Raw genomic sequence first — 22,604 nt, 5'->3', positions numbered from 1 at the left:
GACTTGGAGGTTGGGGGAAAGGTGGGGGTTTGTATTAAGGTGGAGGGCTTCTGGTGGTTGCTGTGTTGATGAAGGACAAAGGATCTGGGAAAACAAGAGGCAGAGAAAGAGTGCATGGTGGAGGCATGGTGCATGGTGAGCTCTGGGCACTGGTCGGAGAACGGAAGCAAGGTTGAGAAGCTGCAGCATCCTTGGAGTACACCTGGAATTTGGGGTAGACTGGAGTCTGGGGATCCGTGTTTCTCTTCTCAGACTGGCAAGGATGGGAGCTACGGTGAGCGAAGGTCTTGGACTGTACAAATTTGTCTTTGGCATCATTTGGGATCTTCCATTCCATATTCCCCAACTCCACGTAACCCAGTATGGACCCTGTGGAGGGCTTGGCACTGTCCCCACTACATTGCTTCAGTGTTTGCTCAGCTGTACCAGAGCTCACCAGACCATGCCCCTCTTGGGGCCTGGAGAGGGTACCCAAGTCATTTCTGGAGTACCCAGAGTTCTGAGGGGGACACACATGGAATAAGTTCTGCTTCATGCTGCGGGCATAGTAGACCACATGGCCAGAGGAGAGGCCTTGGTCGAAGGTAGACAAGGTAGAGAGAATAGAATCTAGGATGGGGGTACGGGTGGTGGAAGGGACTGGAGTGGTCGTCAGGGCCATGACCAGTGCTGGGACAGAGGTTGTGGCAGAGATCGGGACAGGGGCTGGTGTAGGGGCTAGGGCAGGAGTAGTAGCAGGGGCAGAAGTTGGGGGAGGGACCAGAGTGTTGGCATGGGTATAGGTCAGATGAGCATGGGTCAGGGTGCAGAGAGAAGTGTGGCCCAGGAATTGGGCTGAGGCATGTGAGGGGGCCTGGGCTTGGGCCTGGGCTGGGGTATGGGCTGAGGTATGCTCCGGGCCATGGACCTGGGCAGGGCTGTGCTCAGGGTTGAGGGCTGGTGAGGGGGTCTGGGCCTGGGGGGTAGTGTGCTCAGGGAGGTGGAATGTGGAGCAAGTCTGGGCCTGAGGTGGGGCGTGCACAGAGGGGTGCTTGTAGGAGAAGGTCTGGGCCTTGGCAGGAGAATGTGCAGGGAGCTGAACTGGGGGGAAGGTCTGGGCCCGGGCTGGGGCCTGGGCTGAGTCATAGTCTGGGGTCTTAGTCTTGCTCTCTTGGGGCAGGCAGAGTGGAACCACGTCCACCTTGCTTCTCCTGCGGAGCTTGGAAGATGTCTCTCACCTGGAGTTAAAGGTGGCTTGGGACTTTAAGGCTGTGAACGGAGGGGCCTCACCAGCTCCCACTACCCCCTCCTTCCACAGTCCCCGTGGAGCCTCCGTGGAAGCCCGAGCCCGTCCACACTGAGGCGGCGTCCAGCAGCACTTAGAAGCCGTCTCATCATCTGTTTCTGGTATCCGGGATTCAAGGTGGTTTGGGTGCCTGTGCAGGAAGCTCGGGCGATGGCGGAAGCGGGGAGAAACTCTTGAACGCAGCTTCTTGGGATCCACGGAGCAGCGCATGCGATGACTGCCTACACAGCTGGCTTGCTTGTCTGCAGGGAAAGGCGAGATGGGACAGGGCCTGGGTTCTTGAGGGGCTGAGAATCAAGGCAGGGATAGAAGAAAGGGGACAGGCCCACATCCCCTGAGCCCACACTGGCGCCCACTTACCTTTGGGGAAAATATGGTTGAAACCTGCCCGCAAGAATCTCTTCAGATGCATCCAGAGCTGAGGGAAGCAAGGGAGCGTGGAGTTTGGGATCAGGGTGAGCCCTGAAATCCAACCCTTGTTCGGCCACACTACAGCAGCCATCCCATCTCAGCCCCTTCTAGACCCCAGGACTCCCCCAACCACACTGCCCAGATCCTGCCCTCACCAGATTCACCACGTTCATCCACACATTGAGCAAGATGATGCTGACCAGGATCAGAAGAATTGAGTCTCCTAGGTCTTGGCATTTCCTGGGTGTGGTGCCAGAGCACGCCTCGGCTAGGTAATGGGTTTGCTCAGCCATGGCCGGGGGTCCCAGGACTGCCTGAGTCCGCTGGCCTCCATATATATAGACTGGGAGACAGACTGGGTCATAATGGGGCAGGTGGTGGCGTCACAGTGAGGGAGGGGGATGAAAAGGAGGGCCAGGCGTGGCATTCCATGGTTCCCCGGGTGAGGTAAGCTGAGCCTGGACAGCCAAACAGGGCCCGGAGGCCGGCACACCTCCCCTCGAGCTGTCAAACATTCGCTCACCGCCCACTGACTCACTTGTTCAAATGTCACGTTCCATCTCTTGGCCCCTCCTGAGACTAGAAAGACCTTGGCCTCAGAGCCCTGCGGAAGGCCTGGCTGGAGTCCAGAGCCTCAGCCTTCTTCATGCCCTTCACTGGCTGTGGAGCTGGACCTGCCCAGATGTGGAACCTCCCAGTTTGGAAGCAGCTTCTTGTATGAGGCTCTTTGGGGACAGGGACAGCTGAGACACAGAGGAGGTGCCAAGAGACCAGTGGTTTGGAGACTGCAGCTGCAGATCTACTTAGTGCATGGTATCAGACCAGGAGGGGCCTGCTGGCAGGACTGTGGCCACTAAACCAACGGGACCCTCAGGCCCAGAAGGGGACACTGGCTTCTTATTGCAGGAAGCCAAAGGCAGGGACCCAAGCTGGCAGAAGGAGTGGCGCTTCCAAGCCACAGACCGCCAATGTTTTCTGGACCATGGCGCTCTTTATTCCTCTCTCCATGCCCTGCCGCTCCCCACCCGCCCCCATTAGCTGCTGGCCAGTTCATTTTCCCAGTCTGGCTTCCGTGCAGAGAGGGCCTCGAGGCCGAGGTGGAAGGTAGCAGCGAGTTGGCCCGCGCTTGGCTTCCTGCACTTGCCGCTTCAACTCCAGGCTGTCATACACCTGGTAGTTGGCATTTCCCCCTGGGTTCCGGCTGAGTGGCATGAAGGTGGGCGTGGGTGGAGGGCGTTCGGTAGCCTGGACGTCGGGCAGAGTCTGGGAGGGGTGGAGGAGCAGCGCTGAGCTGGGATCCGAGGCCCACTGGTAGAGGCCTCGGCCAGCACCGTGAGGGAGGCGGAGGCGGCCAGAGGGTGCCGCACAGGCAGCATCTCTGCCCATTCGGCCGCCCAGCGCCGCACCTCGTGGGGATCCCGGGAGTAGTTCAAGTGTCCCGTGGAGTGGTGCGGGCTGTGGTTGGGCTGGCTGTGAGCACAGCTGTGGAGGCTCCGTCCGTGGGCCGGTGGGGAGTTGCGCTGCCATGCTTCGGGCCTGTAGCTCTGAGGCACCAGAGCTGATGGAGGCTCAGAACCCTCCAGACCACGCCGCCTCTGATCCCAGGAGTCATACGGGAGATGGCCCCCTGAGGGGTAAGTTCTGTGACCCCAGGGACCCACGAGCTCTTAGGGGGCAGCCGTCGGGTAAGTGATGGAGACGAGGTCCACTGGTCAGCATCCACATTGCCCCAGATGCGGGATGGCGAGCAAGGGGCCCCGAAGGACTGCAGCCCTAGCTCAGACTTGGCCTCCACACGCTTGGACATGCGGTGCAGCTCGGGCGACAGGTAGAGACAGGCTGGTGGCTGGATGGCCAGGATCCCACCCTGTCGACCCCAGAGGCCCACGTTGGAGGGCAGACCCATCTGCCGGTAGAGCCCTCCCCAGCAACCCCACGGGTACTTGGGTTGTGGGAAGGAAAGTTGGTCCTCCTCCTCCAGGTAGGAGTCCGGGTCCTCCCAGTTAAAGGAGGGCATCGGAGGCAGCTGTGACATCCCGTGGAGGCGATGCGGCCTACGGAAGCCTGAGCAGCTGGAGGGGAATTTTCTAAATTCTTGGGCCTCCCCTGGTGGCTTCAGGGGTGGCGGCTGCAGCTGCGGCTACGGTTGCGGAGATGGTGGTAGGAGGACGAGGAGTAGCAAGTGGGCCGGGCCATTCTCACTTCCACAGGGTCCAGGGTGCAGTGGATGTGGATGTCTTGGGCCTTGGCTGGAGGATGTTTGGAGGAACTTTCACAAGCCTGTGAGATTTCATCTGTGGGAGGCGAGAGTCCGTGAGGGCAGGGCAACTGTCAGAAGATTTCAGGGTTGGGAACCTGGGAGCCTGGGTTTCTAGGGCCCTGGGACTGGCGAGGCGGGGTGCCCCCTAGCTGTCTTCTATAGTTACTTTTCTGAATAATACAATACATGGTCTTGTCTAAGGCATTCTGGAGCCCATGCCATATCTGGTGTGGGGTGAGGTGGGGTGGGTGAAAATGAAGGCCAGGCTCTCTACCCTCACCACCACTCCCAGCCAAGACCGTTCCTGCAGACGGAGGTGCAGGCTGCAGCTGGTTCCCACCCTCAGCCATCTTAACCCCTACTGGTGATCCCCAACCATCGCTGACCATAGTTGCCATGCTGATCCCAAAGCTGACAAGAATGACAAGGCCCAGCAACAGGATTAGGAAGTCCTCCGCATTCTGGGTACTTTCTTGGTATTGATGGCAGCACCCCAGGTTGTCATACCAGAGCTGGTGTTCCATGGTGGGCGGGTCCTAGGGCCGCCTGAGCCGTGGGACGCCCCACCCCCCTCAACCCCACCGGCCCTGACCCACACTGCACTCATGCCAGGACCTGGGGACACCCACCAACAGGTGAGGGAGCATGGTCATAATGAGGCCCATTGCAGGGAGTCACAATGCGGAGTTGTCCAATCTTTCATCCACTCAGCTGGTCCTTTAGGTGGCCGTCTCTGCCCTCGGCTCCCACTACATGGAGCCTAGTCCCCAGAGTTCAGTCTGTCCTTCTGTCTCCATGGGGCCTTGCTTAACTTGATTTGCAAGCAGGGTTGCTACAGATGAGAGACAGTCTTCATAGTGACTGGATCATGCATATAGGATTTCCTCCATTTCATTGTTCAAGACATTAGGACCACTTACGTAGCCTGTTGGGCTTCTTAGAACTAGCCTGCAGTTCTTTAAAAGTTTCAAGAGAAGCCAGAAATCCAAATTGCTCTGTGAAATAGCCACATTTTAAAAGTAGCAAACCAATTCAACTTTTAAACTCTGCTGGCCAACAACATGGGCCACACAAAACACACCAGTTTGTAACCTCTGATGTATACTGTATAATGCTTTTGTTCTCATCTTCTCATATGATCCTCAGACTAGGCAGCAGATACTATTATTCGCTTCATTTTACAGATGGAGAAACTGAGGCACAGAGCAGTTTAGTAGCTTGTCCAAAGTTTGAGCATCACAGCTGGAACTTGAGGTTTTTACAGTGTGCTTTTTTATCCTCATTACAAATGCATCCTTTTAGAAAGAACCTTTTCTTATCCTAAAGATAATACATATTACAAAATACAATAAAGTACAGAAAGGTCAAAACAAAGAAAAAACGACCACTAGTCCCAACATGCCAACATAAGCACTATTACTTAGTGTATTTCCTTACAGAAAAAATAATTTCCCTATTCATTCAATCAGAGGTACCGGCTGTATAGGTTAGGATCTGTGCTAGGTGCTGGGGATATTACAGTGAACAGCCATAGTTCCTGCCCTCAGAAGGCTTACAATCTAGTTCTTGTTCTTTGTTCCATTCATTGCCAACCTAGATGTGAATATCCAACGGGGCTTCTTCAAGAAGCCAAAGAGTAAATAAGCGGATAGTGCATGTCAGGTGGGCCCAAGGCCCCCAGCTGCCCAGTCCCACTTGGGCTTCCTCCCTAGAAACGAAACGAGGAGAGGATTGGACTCCTAGTGAAGGAGTTAAGATGCAGAAAGGGATAGGACTTGAGAGTACTATCAAACTCTCAATTCAAGTGGCCGAGGGCCTCGGTCTCGGCCCTCTCGTCCTCAAGGAAAGGGGTCGGGAGGGGGCAAGTGGTACGTGGCGTCCAGAAAGATGACGAGGGTCCACAGGAAGAGGCGGTCCACCACCATGGCCACAAACTGCCAGTCCTCCTTCAACTGGGGGTAGGAAGATTAAACTGTTCCTGGGCTCCAGACAACCAGGGAAGGCGGCCTCAAGGCCCTGTACCGCACCCAGGTCCTAATACCACAGCTTTGAGACAAGGGCGGGACCGCAGAATAGCAGAGAGCGAAACTGCGGGCGACGGATGTGAGTAAAGAACAAGTGGGAAGCCAGGGGGCGGGACCAAGTGAGGCAAACTTCCAATCAGAAAAAAAATCGAGTTCTGGGGGTGGAGCCTAAGTTTGCCGGTGGAGCCAAGGCCACCCAGGCCTTGCCTTAGCCCACCCTCTTTGGAGTCACAGCTTCGTGGTCCTCCTGTTCCCGCAGCTGTTGAGCGGTGTAGCTGATTGAAGAAACGACCTCCCGTAGGTCGGGAGGCAGGCACACAGCCCGGCTTGGACCATCGATAAATGGCCGCAGGTCCGGGGCAGACAGTTCAGGCTGGAACGTGGAAGAGGCGAGTCTGTTTGGCCACGACCGGGGCACAAAGATGGCCTGCGTGGGTGCTCTAGGCCCCGCCCCAACTCCCTCCTCCAACGCCCATCCAGGTTTCCAAACGTGAGAGAGCCCTTCAGGTTCTCTTCAACAGCGGCGACCTCTCTAGCCTTCCGCAATTCCTCCTATTCCCTTACGCTTTAGTTCCCACCTCCCCGCACAGTGGGCAACAGAAGGGGGACTACAACTCCCATGATGCTCAACCACGACATCCTCTGAGAGCTTAGGACGCCTGCCTCCGCACAGTCTTCTGGGAACTGTAGTTCGCCCTCTCCCTTCTACGTGGGCCATGGGGAGTAGATACTACCTGTTGGGTTTGGGGAAGAGAAAATCATGTGGTGGCTTGCGGATGAAATATTCATCTGTTCCCTGACCCCAGCCACTTCCTGGAGAATCCCTGAGAGGTATAGGAGGTGGCTCCGGTATCTGGTCTCTCTCAGGTTTGGGTCTCTTCAGACCCAGATACGGAGGGAGTTTGTGGATAAAGATCTGCAGAGTAGAAGAAGAGGCGTGTTGGAGGGGGCTCTTATGCTTTCAGACCAGAAGGGAAGCCGCCAACCACCCCCACGGCACGTGCCCATTCCTGCGCATGCGTGTATGCATCCCACAGATGAAATGCAACTACACAGTCCAAGAGTCCTTAAGGGGGTTAGGAGGCATCCTGACTGGAAAGAAAAGTTCTGAGGGCTTCCACCCTGATAGTACCTAACCCTGAGAATGCTTCCTTGGGACCCACGATGGGCAGTATTGATGAAGAGAGTCTGGGATCTACGCAATGTTAATGATGGGAAGATAAAATTAATTGGGCAACATTTCAACACCCAAAGACCTTGGCACTTTGACACTCTACCAGGAGTTGTAGTTCTCCCTCAGGTCTGTGAAAGGGAAGGTTGAAAGTTGGTGGGAGTGAGGAGCGATACCTGGACAAAAAGCCAAATACTGGGATTGAGAGTTAACACAGGTTGGAGAGGAGATCTTCTTACCTGACGGACCCAAAGGGGCATTTGGTGGGTGTGGGGTGAGCGATGGTGCAGGTTGAGGACTACGATGTTAAGGATGACTGAGAAGGTGACGAGGACCATGGTAAACATGAGGTATTTGATGATGACGGGGACAGACAGGGAGGTCTCAGGCACTTTGTCTGCCAGCAGCAGCAGGAACACAGTAAGGGTCAGCAGGGCAAAGATCGAGAGCCCTATCTGCTCTACTTGGGGGACAGAGGGGAAGGCGGAAGGATTAGGCTTTGCCAGAAAGCAATCTCCCTGGCATAATCAGTGACCGTGTTTCCAGCCCACTCAAGGACAGGCTTTTGGAAGGGCCAACTGCATGCAAATAACTCCTACATTTATACCTCCAACCTGGACTGATTCCCCTAAATTCCACACTTGTATCCACCTGCCTACTTAACCTCTCCATTTGGGTGTCCAATAGACATCTCGAACTTAACATGTCCAAAACTTAATTCCCTCACCACCGACTCCCCACACAGTCTTCCTCAGGTCATAAATGACAACTCGATCTTTCCTGTGGCTCAGGCCAAATCCCTTGGAGTCATTCTCAGCTCTCCTCTCTCTCATCCCATATCCAATCCATACCAAACCCTATTGGCTCTACCTTCAACATATATCTTGAAACTGATGACTTATCCCATCTACCACTACCATCCTGGTACAAGCCACCATTACCTCAGATCTGAGTTATTACAAAGGCCTCCTCTTTGCTTCATCCTTTGCCCCCCTGCTGACTGTTCTCAGCAGAGCAGCCACATTGATCCCGTTAAAATGTAAATCAGATCAACCAAGAGCACCAAACACAGCCCAGAATGGGGGAGGCAAGTTTGCATACATCTGGTCGTGACCCAAGAGACCAGATGAGGAAAACTGAAGCCTGGGCTCTTTCTCACAGGCTGGGGAAATCAGGCATTGGGTGCCCATCCCTACATCTTACCTCCTCCCCAGAGGGTGGCTTCTGAGCCACCCTAAAAAGAACTAAGTTCTCTGCGCTCTGGGGGAGCTTTAAGATGCTGGGGGTGGGTGACAGGGAAAGGAAAATTGCTCTAAGCTCTAAAGCACTGCTCTCCAATAGCATTTTTCATGATGATGGAAATGTTCTAAATCTGTGCCGTCCAATGCGGTAGCCACTAGCTCCATGTGGCTACTGAGCACTTAGAAGATCATGGCACTGAGGAAGAGAATTTCTTTTTTTTTTTTCTGGCCAAGCCATGAAGCTTGCGGGGTCTGAATTCCCTGACCAGGGATTGAACCACCGCCACATCAGTGAAAGCGCCACGTCCCAACAACTGGACTGCCAGGGAACAGAATTGGATGTCAGGGAAATTCTGTTCCCTGAGGAAGAGAAGTTTTAACTTTTTAACTTAATTTTTAATAGAATTAATTTTCCTTAATTTTAAGTAATTTACATTCTAATAGGCCTTTGGCTAGCGGCTACTGTAATTGACAGTGCAGCTCTAGGGCCTTGGGGATAACGGATTTAGCTAGAGAGCGATGGAGGGAAAGCAGGGATAGTTTCGGTCCTCATCAGGCCCTGTGGGATGGGGCTGGGTTGGATGTCCTCCAAAGTCCACAGAACACTTCTCTTGTCTCTTTATTCCTCATGCTTACCTGTCCCCTCTTTTTCTATGTTTCTCACCACACACTGATATCCCCACTCCTTGATGGTCTCCGGTGAGTTGTTGGATGTTGGAAGCCATCCTGGAGCCATTGCACCATGACAAAGTCATGAAGCAACGGAAGGCGAAACTGCAAGGCAGCGCCGTGCCAGGAAGGTGGACTACAGCTCTGTTGTTATGTTTTATGATAATAAATTTAAATATAGGGGCAATTTTGGGGGGATGTTGCTCCACGTGAAAGAAAAATTCCTCTAGGACTCCCCCTCCTGAAACTACCACAGAATGGGAAGTACCCACTAAAGACCCGGGGAAATGGGTAAAGAATTAAGAGCCTGGAACTAAAGGGATATTTTTATGAAAAACACCCTCTAGTATGGAGTTATGGCCATGGGCTGGAGTTCCTGATGACATAGGAAATTTATGGTTCTATTATAAAGGAAGATTAATTATAGAAAAGCAAATGCCTAGAGAAGAATTAGTTGCTAGGATAGGGAGAAAGCACTGTCTCAGTTGAAGGAAACAACGAGAAAGGGCATGCAGGGTACATTGTAAATATTTTCGTGGAACCATTGTAAAAGGTTGCCCATGCAAGAAGAGAAATAGGAACAAGTAGCTTCAACTTTTACAATTAAAATAATCATATAACTGCTTGGCTTGGTTACTAAGAAATAACCTGTGATTAATGGGAACTTGGGAAATATTTTAATAGGACATCTAGAAACTAGGGCATATTTTAAAAAAAAAATCTTTAGAGAACATTTTGAGGTTTGATTGTGCTAAGATTGTTTGGTCACATACCTGGTAATGTAATCAACTACAATATATAAACCTGTGATTGTAAACAATAAAGAAGAGAGAGAAACATGCAATGCTGATACTTTAAGAAGTGTAATAGATTTATTTCCTTCGCCGACGCTATCTATCCCTCGGGTATCCCTTGACTCGCTGGAGCTGGACTCTGGCAGTTGGATGTCGCCCTATGAAGGCGCCTGGGAGACAGAGCATCGCACTTGTCCCTGTCTGCTGTCTCTGGCGGGCGTCAAAGACCACACGCCCTAGAGAGAGCTTCACACTTGTCCCTGTCTGCTGTCTCTGGCGGGCGTCAAAGAACACACGCCCTAGAGAGAGCTTCTCACTTGTCCCCGTCTGCTGTCTCTGGCGGGCGTCAAAGACCACACGCCCTAGAGAGAGCTTCGCACTTGTCCCTGTCTGCTGTCTCTGGCGGGCGTCAAAGACCACACGCCCTAGAGACAGCTTCGCACTTGTCCCTGTCTGCTGTCTCTGGCGGGAATCAAAGACCACATGCCCTAGCCGGGTGCCTGCTGGTTTTGGGAGGTGTAGACATCTGGCCATAGTTCTGGCAGGCTGGGGGAACGGTATCGGGTGGTACACCCAGGCTTGGCTGCCTGTTCGCTGCGAGGAGGTTAGCAGGTCATTGTAGGGCCCCTGAGCCTTGGCAGAGCAGGAGTTGTGACTGGCTGGGACAGAAGTCCATGGTATGTGCTGCCCTGCATCCTCCTTTCGAGGAACTGTCTCAGATATAAATGAATTTTGGGTCTGACGTGGGCCCCAAACTTGGACAGAGTCAGTTCCTAGAGGGTTCTTGTGGAGGCCTGAGTTGTTATGGAGGCCTCGTCTCTTGGATAAGCCAGAGTCTTGAGTAAGGGCTGGACTCTTATGGGGGCCAGGATCTCAATTAATTCCTGAGTCTTTGTGGAAGTTAGGGTCATGGGTATGTTCTGAGCTCCTGTAAATTCCAGCATCTTGGGTAAGGCCAGGATTCGTATGGAGGTCAGAATCTTGAGTAAGGCCTTGGCTCCTGCAGACTCCAGAATCTTGGGTCAGGCCTGGATTCTTGTAGTCTCCGGAGTCTCGGGTAAGGCTTGAGCCCTTATGGAGGCGAGCGGTTTGCACAAGACCTGGGCTCTTATGGAGATCAGACTCCTGGCAAAGGACTGAGCTCTTGTTGACTGCAGAGTCTTGGGCATGGCATGGACTCTTCTGTGGCCAAGAATCTTGGGTAATGACTGGATTCTTCTGAAGGTCAGAGTCTTGGGAAAGGCTTGGATTCTTGCAGAGGTAAGGGTCTGCGGTAAGGCCTCGAAGTTCGTGGAGGCCTGGATCTTGAGCAAGGCCTGGGTTCTTGGGGAGGCCTGTGTCTCCGGTAAGGCCTGGGGTCCTTTGGAGGACAGAGCATTGGTTGAGACCTAGACTCTCATGAAGTTCTGGGGGTTGGGGCTGGTTTGGGGTTTGGGAAGTGGTGGATAACTGGGGAGGGATGGGGCCCTGGGGAGAGAGGACAGACTGAGGAGACTTGGAGGTTGGGGGAAAGGTGAGGGTTTGTATTAAGGTGGAGGGCTTCTGGTGGTTGCTGTGTTGATGAAGGACAAAGGATCTGGGAAAACAAGAGGCAGAGAAAGAGTGCATGGTGGAGGCATGGTGCATGGTGAGCTCTGGGCACTGGTCGGAGAATGGAAGCAAGGTTGAGAAGGTGCAGCATCCTTGGAGTACACCTGGAATTTGGGGTAGACTGGAGTCTGGGGATCCGTGTTTCTCTTCTCAGACTGGCAAGGATGGGAGCTACGGTGAGCGAAGGTCTTGGACTGTACAAATTTGTCTTTGGCATCATTTGGGATCTTCCATTCCATATTCCCCAACTCCACGTAACCCAGTATGGACCCTGTGGAGGGCTTGGCACTGTCCCCACTACATTGCTTCAGTGTTTGCTCAGCTGTACCAGAGCTCACCAGACCATGCCCCTCTTGGGGCCTGGAGAGGGTACCCAAGTCATTTCTGGAGTACCCAGAGTTCTGAGGGGGACACACATGGAATAAGTTCTGCTTCATGCTGCGGGCATAGTAGACCACATGGCCAGAGGAGAGGCCTTGGTCGAAGGTAGACAAGGTAGAGAGAATAGAATCTAGGATGGGGGTACGGGTGGTGGAAGGGACTGGAGTGGTCGTCAGGGCCATGACCAGTGCTGGGACAGAGGTTGTGGCAGAGATCGGGACAGGGGCTGGTGTAGGGGCTAGGGCAGGAGTAGTAGCAGGGGCAGAAGTTGGGGGAGGGACCAGAGTGTTGGCATGGGTATAGGTCAGATGAGCATGGGTCAGGGTGCAGAGAGAAGTGTGGCCCAGGAATTGGGCTGAGGCATGTGAGGGGGCCCGGGCTTGGGCCTGGGCTGGGGTATGGGCTGAGGTATGCTCCAGGCCATGGACCTGGGCAGGGCTGTGCTCAGGGTTGAGGGCTGGTGAGGGGGTCTGGGCCTGGGGGGTAGTGTGCTCAGGGAGGTGGAATGTGGAGCAAGTCTGGGCCTGAGGTGGGGCGTGCACAGAGGGGTGCTTGTAGGAGAAGGTCTGGGCCTTGGCAGGAGAATGTGCAGGGAGCTGAACTGGGGGGCAGGTCTGGGCCCGGGCTGGGGCCCGGGCTGAGTCATAGTCTGGGGTCTTAGTCTTGCTCTCTTGGGGCAGGCAGAGTGGAACCACGTCCACCTTGCTTCTCCTGCGGAGCTTGGAAGATGTCTCTCACCTGGAGTTAAAGGTGGCTTGGGACTTTAAGGCTGTGAACGGAGGGTGCTCCCCAGCTCGAACTACACCCTCCTTTCACAGTCCCTGTAGAGCCTCCGTGGAACCCCAAGCCCGTCCACACTGAGGCGACATCCAGCAGCTCTTAGAAGCCATCTCATCATCTGTTTCTGGTATCCAGGGGTCAAGTTGGTTTGGGTGCCTGTGCAGGAAGCTTGGGCGATGCTGGAAGTGGGGAGAAACTCTTGAGCACATATTCTTGGGATCCACGGAGCAGCGCATGCACATGCGATGGCTGCCTACACAGCTGGCTTCCTTGTCTGTGGGGAAAGGCGAGATGGGACAGGGCCTGGGTTCCTGTGGGGCTGAGAATCAAGACAGGGATTGAAGAAAGGGGACAGGCCCACATCCCCTGAGCCCACACTGGCGCCCACTTACCTTTGGGGAAAATACGGTTGAAACCTGCCCGCAAGAATCTCTTCAGATGCATCCGGAGCTGAGGGAAGCAAGGGAGGGGGGAATTCGGGATCAGGGTGAGCCCTGAAATCCAACCCTTGTCTGGCCACACCGCAGCAGCCCTCCCATGTCAGCCCCTTCAAGATCCCAGGTCTCCCCCAACCCCACTGCCAAGATCCTGCCCTCACCCGAGTCACCACTTTGATCCCCACGTTGAGCAAGATGAAGCTGACCAAGATCAGAAGAATTGAGTCTCTTAAGTCCTGCCATTTCCTGGGGGTGGTGCCAGAGCACGGCTGGGGTAGTTAATGGGTTCGCTCATCCATGGCCGGGGGTCCCAGGACTGCCTGAGTCCCTTGGCCTCCATATATATACTGGGAGCCAGAGTGAGTCATAATGGGGCAAGGGGTGGTGTCACAGTGAGGCAGGGGGATGAAAAGCAGGGACCAGCGTGGCATTCCCTGGTTACCAGGGTCAGGTAAGCTGAGCCTGGTCAAACAGGGCCCGGAGGCTGGCATTCCTCCCCTCGAGCGGTGAAACATTCGCTCACCGCCCGCTGACTCACTTGTTCAAATGACACATTCCAACTCTTGGCCCCTCCTGAGACTATTAAGACCTTGGCCTCAGAGCCCTGCGGAAGGACTGGTTGGAGTCCAGATCCTCAGCCTTCTTCATGCCCTTCACTGGGCGTGGAGCTGGACCGGCCCAGATGTGCAACCTCCCAGTTTGGAAGCAGCTTCTTGTATGAACCTCTTTGTCAACAGGGACAACTGAGACAAAGAGGAGGTGCCCAGAGACCAGTGGTTTGGAGTCTGCAGCTGCAGGTCTACTTAGTGCATGGTATCGGAAGAGGAGGGGCCTGCTGGCAGGACTGTGGCCACTAAACCAAGGGGACCCTCAGGCCCAGAAGGGGACACTGGCTTCTTATTGCAGGAAGCCAAGGGCAGGGAACAAGGCTGGCAGGAGTGGTGCTTCCAAGCCACAGACCACCAATGTTTCCTGGACTCTGGTGCTCTTTATCCCTCTCTCCATGGCCAGCCGCCCCCCGACCCCGCCCCCATTTGCTGCTGGCCAGTTCATTTTCCCAGTCTGGCTTCAATGCAGGGAGGGCCTCGAGGCCGAGGTGGAAGGTAGCAGCGAGTTGGCCCACGCTTGGCTTCCTGCACTTGCTGCTTCAGCTCCAGGCTGTCATACACCTGGTAGTTGGCATTTCCCCCCGGGTTCCCGTGGAGTGGCATGAAGGTGGGCTGGGGTGGAGGGTGCTCAGTAGCCTGGACGTCTGGCAGAGTCTGGAAGGGGCGGAGGAGCAGCGCTGAGCTGGGATCTGAGGCCCACTGGTAGAGGCCTCGGCCAGCACCGTGAGGGAGGCGGAGGCGGCCAGAGGGTGCCGCACAGGCAGCATCTCTGCCCATTCAGCTATCGGCGCCACACCTCGTGGGGATCCCGGGAGTAGTGCAAGTGTCCCGTGGAGGGGCGCAGGCTGTGGTTGGTCTGGCTGTGAGTACAGCTGTGGAGGCTCCGTCCTTGGGCTGGGGGGGGATTTGGGCTGCCAGGCTTCGGGCCGGCAGCTCCGAGGCACCAGAGCGGATGGAGGCTCAGAGGCATCCAGACCACGCTGCCGCTGATCCCAGGAGTCATACGGGAGATGGCCCCTTGAGGGGTAAGTGCTGTGCACCACAGGGACCCACGAGCGGTTAGGGCGCAGCCGTCGGGGAAGTGGTGGAGAAGAGGTCCACTCGTCAATGTCCATGTTGCCCCAGATGCGGGATGGTGAGCAGGGGGCCCCGAAGGACTGCAGACTTAGCTCGGACTTGGTCTCCACACGCTTGGGCATGCGGTGCAGCTCGGGCGACACGTAGACAGGGTGGTGGTAGGCTGGCCAGGATCCCACCTTGGTGACCCCAGAGGCCCATGTTGGAGGGCAGGCCCATCTGCTGGTAGAGCCCTCCCCAGCACCCCCAAGGGAACTTGGGTTGTGGGAAGGAAAGGTCGTCCTCCTCCTCCAGGTAAGAGTCCAGGTCCTCCCAATCAAAGGAGGGTATCAGCCGCAGCTGTGACATCCCGTGGCTGCGATGCAGCCTACAGAAGCCTGAGCGGCTGTAGGGGAACTGTCTGCGGATCTTCGGCCTCCGCTGGTGGCTACAGGGGCGGCGGCTGCAGCTGCAGCTACAGTTGCGGAGATGATGGTAGGAGGACGAAGAGTAGCAAGTGGGCCGGGCCATTCTCACTTCCACAGGGTCCAGGGTGCAGTGCATGTGGATGTCTTGGGCCTTGGCTGGAGGATGTTTGGGGGAACTTTCACAAGCCTGCGAGATTTCATCTGGGGCAGGTGAGAGTCCATGAGCACAGGGCAACTGTCAGAAGAGTTCAGGGTTGGGAACCTGGGGACCTGGGTTTCTAGGGCCCAGGGAATGGCAGGGTCGGGTTGCCCCCTACCTGTCTTCTGTACTTACTTTTCTGATTAATCCAATACATGGACTTTTCTAAGGCTTTCTGGAGCCCATGCCATATCTGGCGTGGGGTGGGGTGGGGTGGGTGAAAATGAAGGCCAGGCTCTCTACCTTCACCCCCATTCCAAGCCAAGAACATTGCTGCAGACGGTGGTGCAGGCTGCAGCTGGTTCCCACCCTCAGCCCTCTTCACCCCTACTGGTGATCCCCAACCATCATTGACCATAGTTGCCAAGCTGATCCCAATGCTGACAAGAATGACAAGGCCCAGCAGCAGGAGTAGGAAGTCCTCCGCATTCTGGGTACTTTCTTGGTATTGATGGCAGCACCCCAGGTTGTCATAACAGAGCCAGTTTTCCATGGTGAGTGGGGGGTCCTAGGGCCACCTTGACCACGGAACGCCCCCGGCCCACCGGCTCTGACCCACACTGCACTCATGCCAGGACCTGGGGACACCCACCAACAGGTGAGGGAGCATGGTCATAATGAGGCATGTTGCAGGGAGTCAAAATGCAGAGGGGTCCAATCTTTCATCCACTTAGCTGGCCCTTTATGTGGCAGTCTCTGCCCTCGGCTCCCACTACATGGAGCCTTGTCCCCAGAGTTCTGTCTGTCCTTCTGTCTCCATGGGGCCTTGCTTAACTTGATTTGCAAGCAGGGTTGCTACAGATGAGAGACAGTCTTCATAGTGACTGGATCATGCATATAGGATTTCCTCCATTTCATTGTTCAAGACATTAGGACCGCTTACGTAGCCTGTTGGGCTTCTTAGAACTAGCCTGCAGTTCTTTAAAAGTTTCAAGAGAAGCCAGAAATCCAAATTGCTCTGTGAAATAGCCACATTTTAAAAGTAGCAAACCAATTCAAATTTTAAACTCTGCTGGCCAACAACATGGGCCACACAAAACACACCAGTTTGTAACCTCTGATGTATACTGTATAATGCTTTTGTTCTCATCTTCTCATATGATCCTCAGACTAGGCAGCAGATACTATTATTTGCTTCATTTTACAGATGGAGAAACTGAGGCACAGAATAGTTTAGTAGCTTGTCCAAAGTCTGAGCACCAAAGCTGGAACTTGAGGTTTTTACAGTGTGCTTTTTTACCCTCATTATAAATGCATCCGTTTACAAATAACCTTTTCTAATCCTAAAGATAATACATATTACGAAATACAATAACCTACAGAAAGGTCAAAACAAAGAAAAAATGACCACTAGTCCCAACATGCAGTCATAAGCACTATTACTTAGTGTATTTCCTTATAGAAAAAAAAATTTCCCTATTCATTCAATCAGAGGTAACGGCTGTATAGGTTAGGATCTGTGCTCGGTGCTGGGGATATTACAGTGGACAGCCATAGTTCCTGCCCTCAGAAGGCTTACAATCTAGTTCTTGTTCTTTGTTCCATTCATTGCCAACCTAGATGTGAATATCCAATGGGGCTTCTTCAAGAAGCCAAAGAGTAAATAAGCGGATAGTTCATTTCACGTGGGCCCAAGGCCCCCAGCTGCCCAGTCCCACTTGGGCTTCCTCCCTAGAAACGAAATGAGGAGAGGATTGGACTCCTAGTGAAGGAGTTAAGATGCAGAAAGGGATAGGACTTGAGAGTACTATCAAACTCTCAATTCAAGTGGCCGAGGACCTCGGTCTCGGCCCTCTCGTCCTCAAGGAAAGGGGTCCGGAGGGGGCAAGTGGTACGTGGCGTCCAGAAAGATAACGAGGGTCCACAGGAAGAGGCGTTCCGCCACCATGGCCACAAACTGCCAGTCCTGCTTCAGCTGGGCGTAGGACGATTAAACTGTTCCTGAGCTCCAGACCCCCAGAGAAGGCGGCCTCAAGGCCCTGTACTGCACCCAGGTTCTTCTACCATGGCTTTGAACCAAGGGCAGGCCCACAGAATAGCAGAGTGTGAAACTGCGGGCGACGGATGTGAGTAAAGAACAGGTCGGCTGCTTCCCACTACCTATCTACCTTACGTTTGGTTGTATATATATGTCCATGCCTCTCTCTCACTTTGTCACAGCTTACCCTTCCACCTCTCCATATCCTCAAGTCCATTCTCAAGTAGGTCTGTGTCTTTATTCCTGTTTTACACGTGGGTTCTTCATAAGCTTTTTTTTTTAAATTCCATATATATGTGATAGCATACGGTATTTGTCTTTCTCTTTCTGACTTACTTCACTCTGTATGTAAGCTTTTTACATTCATCATCTCATTTACTCTTACAATATCCTCCATTAGGTGATAACCTGTATTAATAATGTTATTTGCAGATAAAGAAATTGCACCTTAGAGATATTAAATACCTTCAAATGTTTCTGGCTACAAAAACTTAAAATTGCAACAACAACAGCAAAAAAAAAATCTAAGAGACTAAGTTAGGACTCAAACACAGGTGTCCAAGGCTTATAATCACTACAGTATTCTGTATGATAAGCAAGCAATTGGGGAAGAATTGGATCAAACACTTTCTGTATGAACTGAGGCAAGTCACTCTACATCTAAACACTGGGGACAATAGTATCTGCTGTCATTTTTCTCACAAATGCCACAAAGAACAAATTTAAGACTGCTGCTTTGAAAGCATCTGGTGAATGAAAGAATACGTAATGTTTTAGATAACCATTATTTTCATCCAATTAACTTTTCAAGTAACTTTATTTGCTCACTGAAATTGAAGTACTTCAAGGACAATCAAAAAGGTCTTACCTAAAACCACAATCAGCAGTTTCTGGAATGCATCTGTCATAGCCTTCTGAATAGCAAGCTTCTGGGTTACCTTCCTTTCCATAAGGAATGATAATGACCCTAAATCCAACCAAAACAGATGAATTTTAAGTGTCTGTCTGAATAACTGATTTCTAGGTTACGTGTTTAAAACTAAAAATGCATCTCTGATTCTTAGATCATTATCTTAGTGATTAACGGCAGGCACAACACTGGGGTACGGGTGAATGTCTCTGTTGTAGGTATATCCTGGCATGGCACATTTTTACTGCTCAGATCTATTCTGGAAGTTCCTAAAATACTCGATCGGAAATGCAAACCAAGAACATGGCACAAATCTCATACTACTCACAGATTTCAAATGGACAAGCTGAGGCTGCACTGCTACAGACCCTGCTCTCCTGTGCGTAAAGGGCTTGATTCATACACTGAGATAGATTTGGTGATAGTGCAGATGATCTGGTCGCTCCTCAACCATCACCCACTCAGGTGGATGGTGGAGCCTCCTCCACTCCATTCGCTAACAGCCCTGCCTCTGAGTTAAAACCCTAAGCCCAAGTGCCATGGATTCTAGGAAGAAACTCACTACCAATCAGAATCCCCTTTCTAGGGATCTACATTTACTTTTTCTGCTCAGGCCCTTCTATAGGAGGCAAAGGACTGAATATATACACAAGAGTTTATTTCAATCTTTAGACAATGATTTTGTTGGGATAACTGAAGGCCAGAAGACATCTGTATTTAAAGAAATATTTTAGCACATAACAATTAACAACAAAAAAAAAACTAACTAATTTTCCATCCTCCTAAGCTTCTTGGCAGGCAGTCAGTTCTAAAATTCTAAAGTTTAAGGTGCTGTCAGGTATTGCCTAAGATAAAAACCTATATTGTCAGGCAGAAAAAATCTGCCCAGGGCTTTAGTGGCTTAGAAAAGGTGATGATGTATCTGAAAAGGTGAGTTTCAGAAAGAAAGGAAAAAAGAGAAATCCCACTCCCTCACCTCCCCACACACAAACATACTGGAAAACAGACCTTCCTCCAACTTATGCAAAGGTTCCTCAGCCATGACAACTCCGGGACTCCTGCACTCATGGGAGGGCAACACCACCTCGAAAGCACAGAAGATCTTCAGGCTTTGCTTCTGAAGTGGTGTCACAATATCTTCATTTTCCCTTTCTTCAAGGTTAGAAAGATCCTGAAGCTGTTAGGATTATGAATTAAACGCTAGACTTCAAAATATCCTGTTGTTAGAAATAAAAACGAAACTCCAGCAATCCCAGGTAAAAGTTTAGGTATGCAATAGCTTCAAAATCAAGTGAGACTTGCAAATGAATGACTAGATATGGACAACTATTTTTTATTATATACCATACAAATACTGGAGAAAATTATGGACACCACCATCCAAGTCATTGAGATTATCACTAATTCTAGGTGGCAGGCCAATGCTCACATACTTCCATGTGGAAGGCTCTCACATCTCCTCCTCATAGCCCTGTTCTATTCTTCTCTCTAAAGTCTAGGAGTTCAATGTTGAAAGGAGTCTGGTGAGTCAAAGAAAATCTACAGTTTACCTTGATGATCCTTTTTGACCACCCATTGAAACCAAAGTAGTGATTTGCCAATTCTTGGCATCTGGAGCTGTTTAGGGCCAGCGTATTATGTTGAACCGCCTTATGTCTGGCGCCAAGACGAACCTAAAGACATAAAAGTCCTAAAAATATCACAATCCTACATAGAGACTTATTTTGGATATACCTGAGATTTACCAATAACAATTTCATAGAGTGGTTGTGAAGATTAAGTAGGACATTTTAAGCAATGAGCTCACAGTCAGCCCTAAATAAATGTTATTTTTTTTAAGTCAGTACTTTTCTGCATCATTTCCAGGGCCCCTGATTAACCGGAAGGTTCCCTGACCTCTGGTGGTGAAAGTGATGATGAAAACAACCAAGGAAGCCCAGCAGAAGCCTATTATGGGGCTGGGAGTAAGCAAAGGAAGTGAACTGTTTTACTCCTCTCATCCTGTAGCTCCTGCTTGAGAATATGACCTGAAGAGGAGGTAAGATGGACCTGCCACTGAATCAGGACCTTAATCTGTAGCACCCCCTCCCCAAGTTACTAACCCCTGTTAGAAGAGGGAATACCTATACCTCTATAAATGTAAATAAAGCAACCAAAAGAATTAGGGGTTCATCTGCATTAACAAGCTTCTTTGAGAGTGCAAATATTTCCAGTCTTAACTCTCTAAATAACTTACATATTACTGTGGATTTTTTACATCACTAGTTCTTTCTTAAATATCTATTTCCACTTTGAACAGGGTGTAGTATATAAATATAGTCATAAAAATTCAAATAATACAAATAAAGTCAAAGCATTGTTAATTCTTTATTGATTGGTTTGTGCATCTTCCTCTGTCACTAGTTTATGAGCTCCTTAAGTGCTTGAAGGAACCATATATTATTCTTTCCTTGTTACCAGAAGCAAGCATAGATCTTGGCATATAATAGAGGAGTGATGGTCTGTTGACTGAGTGAATGAATGAGTACATAAGAAAATGAAATTACTTTCTCCAACTGAAGCTGCCTGCTGGGAAGGAGAAATGAAGACTAATTTTTAAATGTTGAGTGTCGCATGAGAGGCTAGGCCCTGTACGGTGAGTCATAATGGAGCTGTCCTGGACAATTAGGAAGCTTCAGAAGGGCTCTGAGCCCCTGGTAGTAGAGACAGTTGACATCTGGGATAACCTTGCCACAGTTCTTGCTGGCAAACATCTCCCTTCGTGCTACTGAGAAAAACTCAGATACATTAGGCCTTTCCTTCATTTTATTTTAAGATGTTATTCACTTTTCTGTATTTATAAAAATACAGGGGAAAAAAGATAAGAATTATGTATACATGCCATGAATAAAGGAACACATAATTGGAACTTCCCTGCTGGTGCAGTGGTTAAGACACTGTGCTCCCAATGCAGGGAGCCCGGGTTCGATCCCTGGTGAGGGAACTAGGTCTCACATGCATGTATCAAGTAAGAGTTCACACGCCACACTTAAGGAACCTGCAAGCCGCAACTAAAGGAGCCTGCCTGCTGCAACTGGGGAGCCCTTGAGCCGCAACTAAGGAGCCAACCGGCTGCAACTAAGACCCGGTGCAACCAAATAAATAAATAATTAAAATTTAAAAAGAACACATAATTAAAGTAGATAACAATATTGGGGGTGTGGGTAGTAAACTAAGGCTCTGCATTAACAAAAGAAATCTAGGGCTTTCCTGGTGGCACGGTGTTTGAGATTCCGCCTGCCGATGCAGGGGACACGGGTTAGTGTCCCGGTTCAGGAAGATCACACATGCCGCAGAGTGGCTGGGCCCATGAGCCATGGCTGCTGTGTCTGCGCGTTCGGAGTGTGTGCTGCGCAACGGGAGAGGCCACAACAGTGAGAGGCCCACATACCGCAAAAAAAAAAAAAAAAAGAAAATCAGAAGGTGCAAAACTGTTTACTATCCCAGACTCCTATCTTCCGTCTTACAATACTGTAACTGACACTTCAGAGAATCAAAGTCCGCACCATGTAGAATTTTTCCGACCAGTACAAAACACTGGCTCAAGGGCAAGTTCGAACTGGCTATTAATTCAGTTCAGCAAACATTTCCTGAGGCCAGGCCCTGTGTTAGCAGCACTAAACTCAAAGAGGAAGCATGCCATCGCTACTTTCAAGAAACTTAGATTCTAGCAAGACAGGCAAAGCACAAATGAAAAATAACAAGAAATACCTTTCATCTGCCGAAAGGCATGAGCTGCCCTCAAAAGAAGAACACAAGTTCACTGTGCAGAGATGATAGGGAGAGCACAGGGGAGTTTATCAGAGAGAATGCACAAGTCACCAAGAAAGGAAAAAGCACATGATACACTCCAGGTGTGTCAGAGAAGGAGGGAAAGGAGCTAAGAATGCCCTCCAATGCCACAAGAAGTGAGGGCTTTATTCCATAGCAATGGAGCATGATGGGAGGTGTTTAAATAAAGAAGGAACCTATCGGGCAGTGCAGTGGTTGGGAATCCGCGCTTCCTCCATGGCGGAAAGGGGTGGGGGGAGGGTTTGATCCCTGGTCGGGAACTAAGATCCCACAGGCGGAATGGTGTGGTCAAAAAAAAAAAAAAAAGAAGGAACCTATCATGTAGAAGTCCTGTGAACAACTGGTGATAAGCAGGCATTGCCATTAATAATAGACCACTAAGCAGTCCAAGTAATAGAGATTGAGAATTCAAGCACAGCCTCTCCTGAGCTATACCACTCATAATGCAGGGAGCAGCAATCCTGGGCAAAGAAGACCTAAGATCCTCTGACCTGACAGTCACAACATTGCTCCGGCGGACCATGCTTGCAGACCTCCCACCACCATGTCTG

The 22,604-nt window shown here is 51.3% G+C and overlaps 1 protein-coding gene and 1 pseudogene across 2 annotated transcripts in view; both read right to left on the bottom strand.

Annotated features, from left to right (window-relative positions):
• LOC307067914 (RAD52 motif-containing protein 1-like) overlaps window positions 1-22,604 on the bottom strand; it is a gene marked incomplete at both ends in the record, with an annotated part of 285,114 nt that overhangs the window by 239,321 nt on the left and 23,189 nt on the right. Inside the window, 3 exons of the mRNA XM_079725539.1 lie at window positions 18,181-18,279; window positions 19,231-19,399; window positions 19,773-19,895. Coding sequence (XP_079581665.1) covers window positions 18,181-18,279; window positions 19,231-19,399; window positions 19,773-19,895 — 391 coding nt within the window. The remainder of the gene's footprint in view (window positions 1-18,180; window positions 18,280-19,230; window positions 19,400-19,772; window positions 19,896-22,604) is intronic.
• On the bottom strand, window positions 1,507-15,827 carry LOC307067434 (uncharacterized protein SPEM2-like; annotated as a pseudogene). The gene is made up of 6 exons: window positions 15,690-15,827; window positions 15,470-15,527; window positions 14,948-15,336; window positions 2,722-3,602; window positions 1,852-1,936; window positions 1,507-1,527 (listed from the first exon to the last, which is right to left on the bottom strand). The product of its transcript is annotated as an uncharacterized protein SPEM2-like (transcript).

Source organism: Hyperoodon ampullatus (assembly GCF_949752795.1).
Source record: "Hyperoodon ampullatus genome assembly, chromosome: 19".
In the NCBI taxonomy this organism is placed as follows: Eukaryota; Metazoa; Chordata; class Mammalia; order Artiodactyla; family Ziphiidae; genus Hyperoodon; species Hyperoodon ampullatus.
This window is presented reverse-complemented; position numbering and strand designations above follow the sequence as displayed.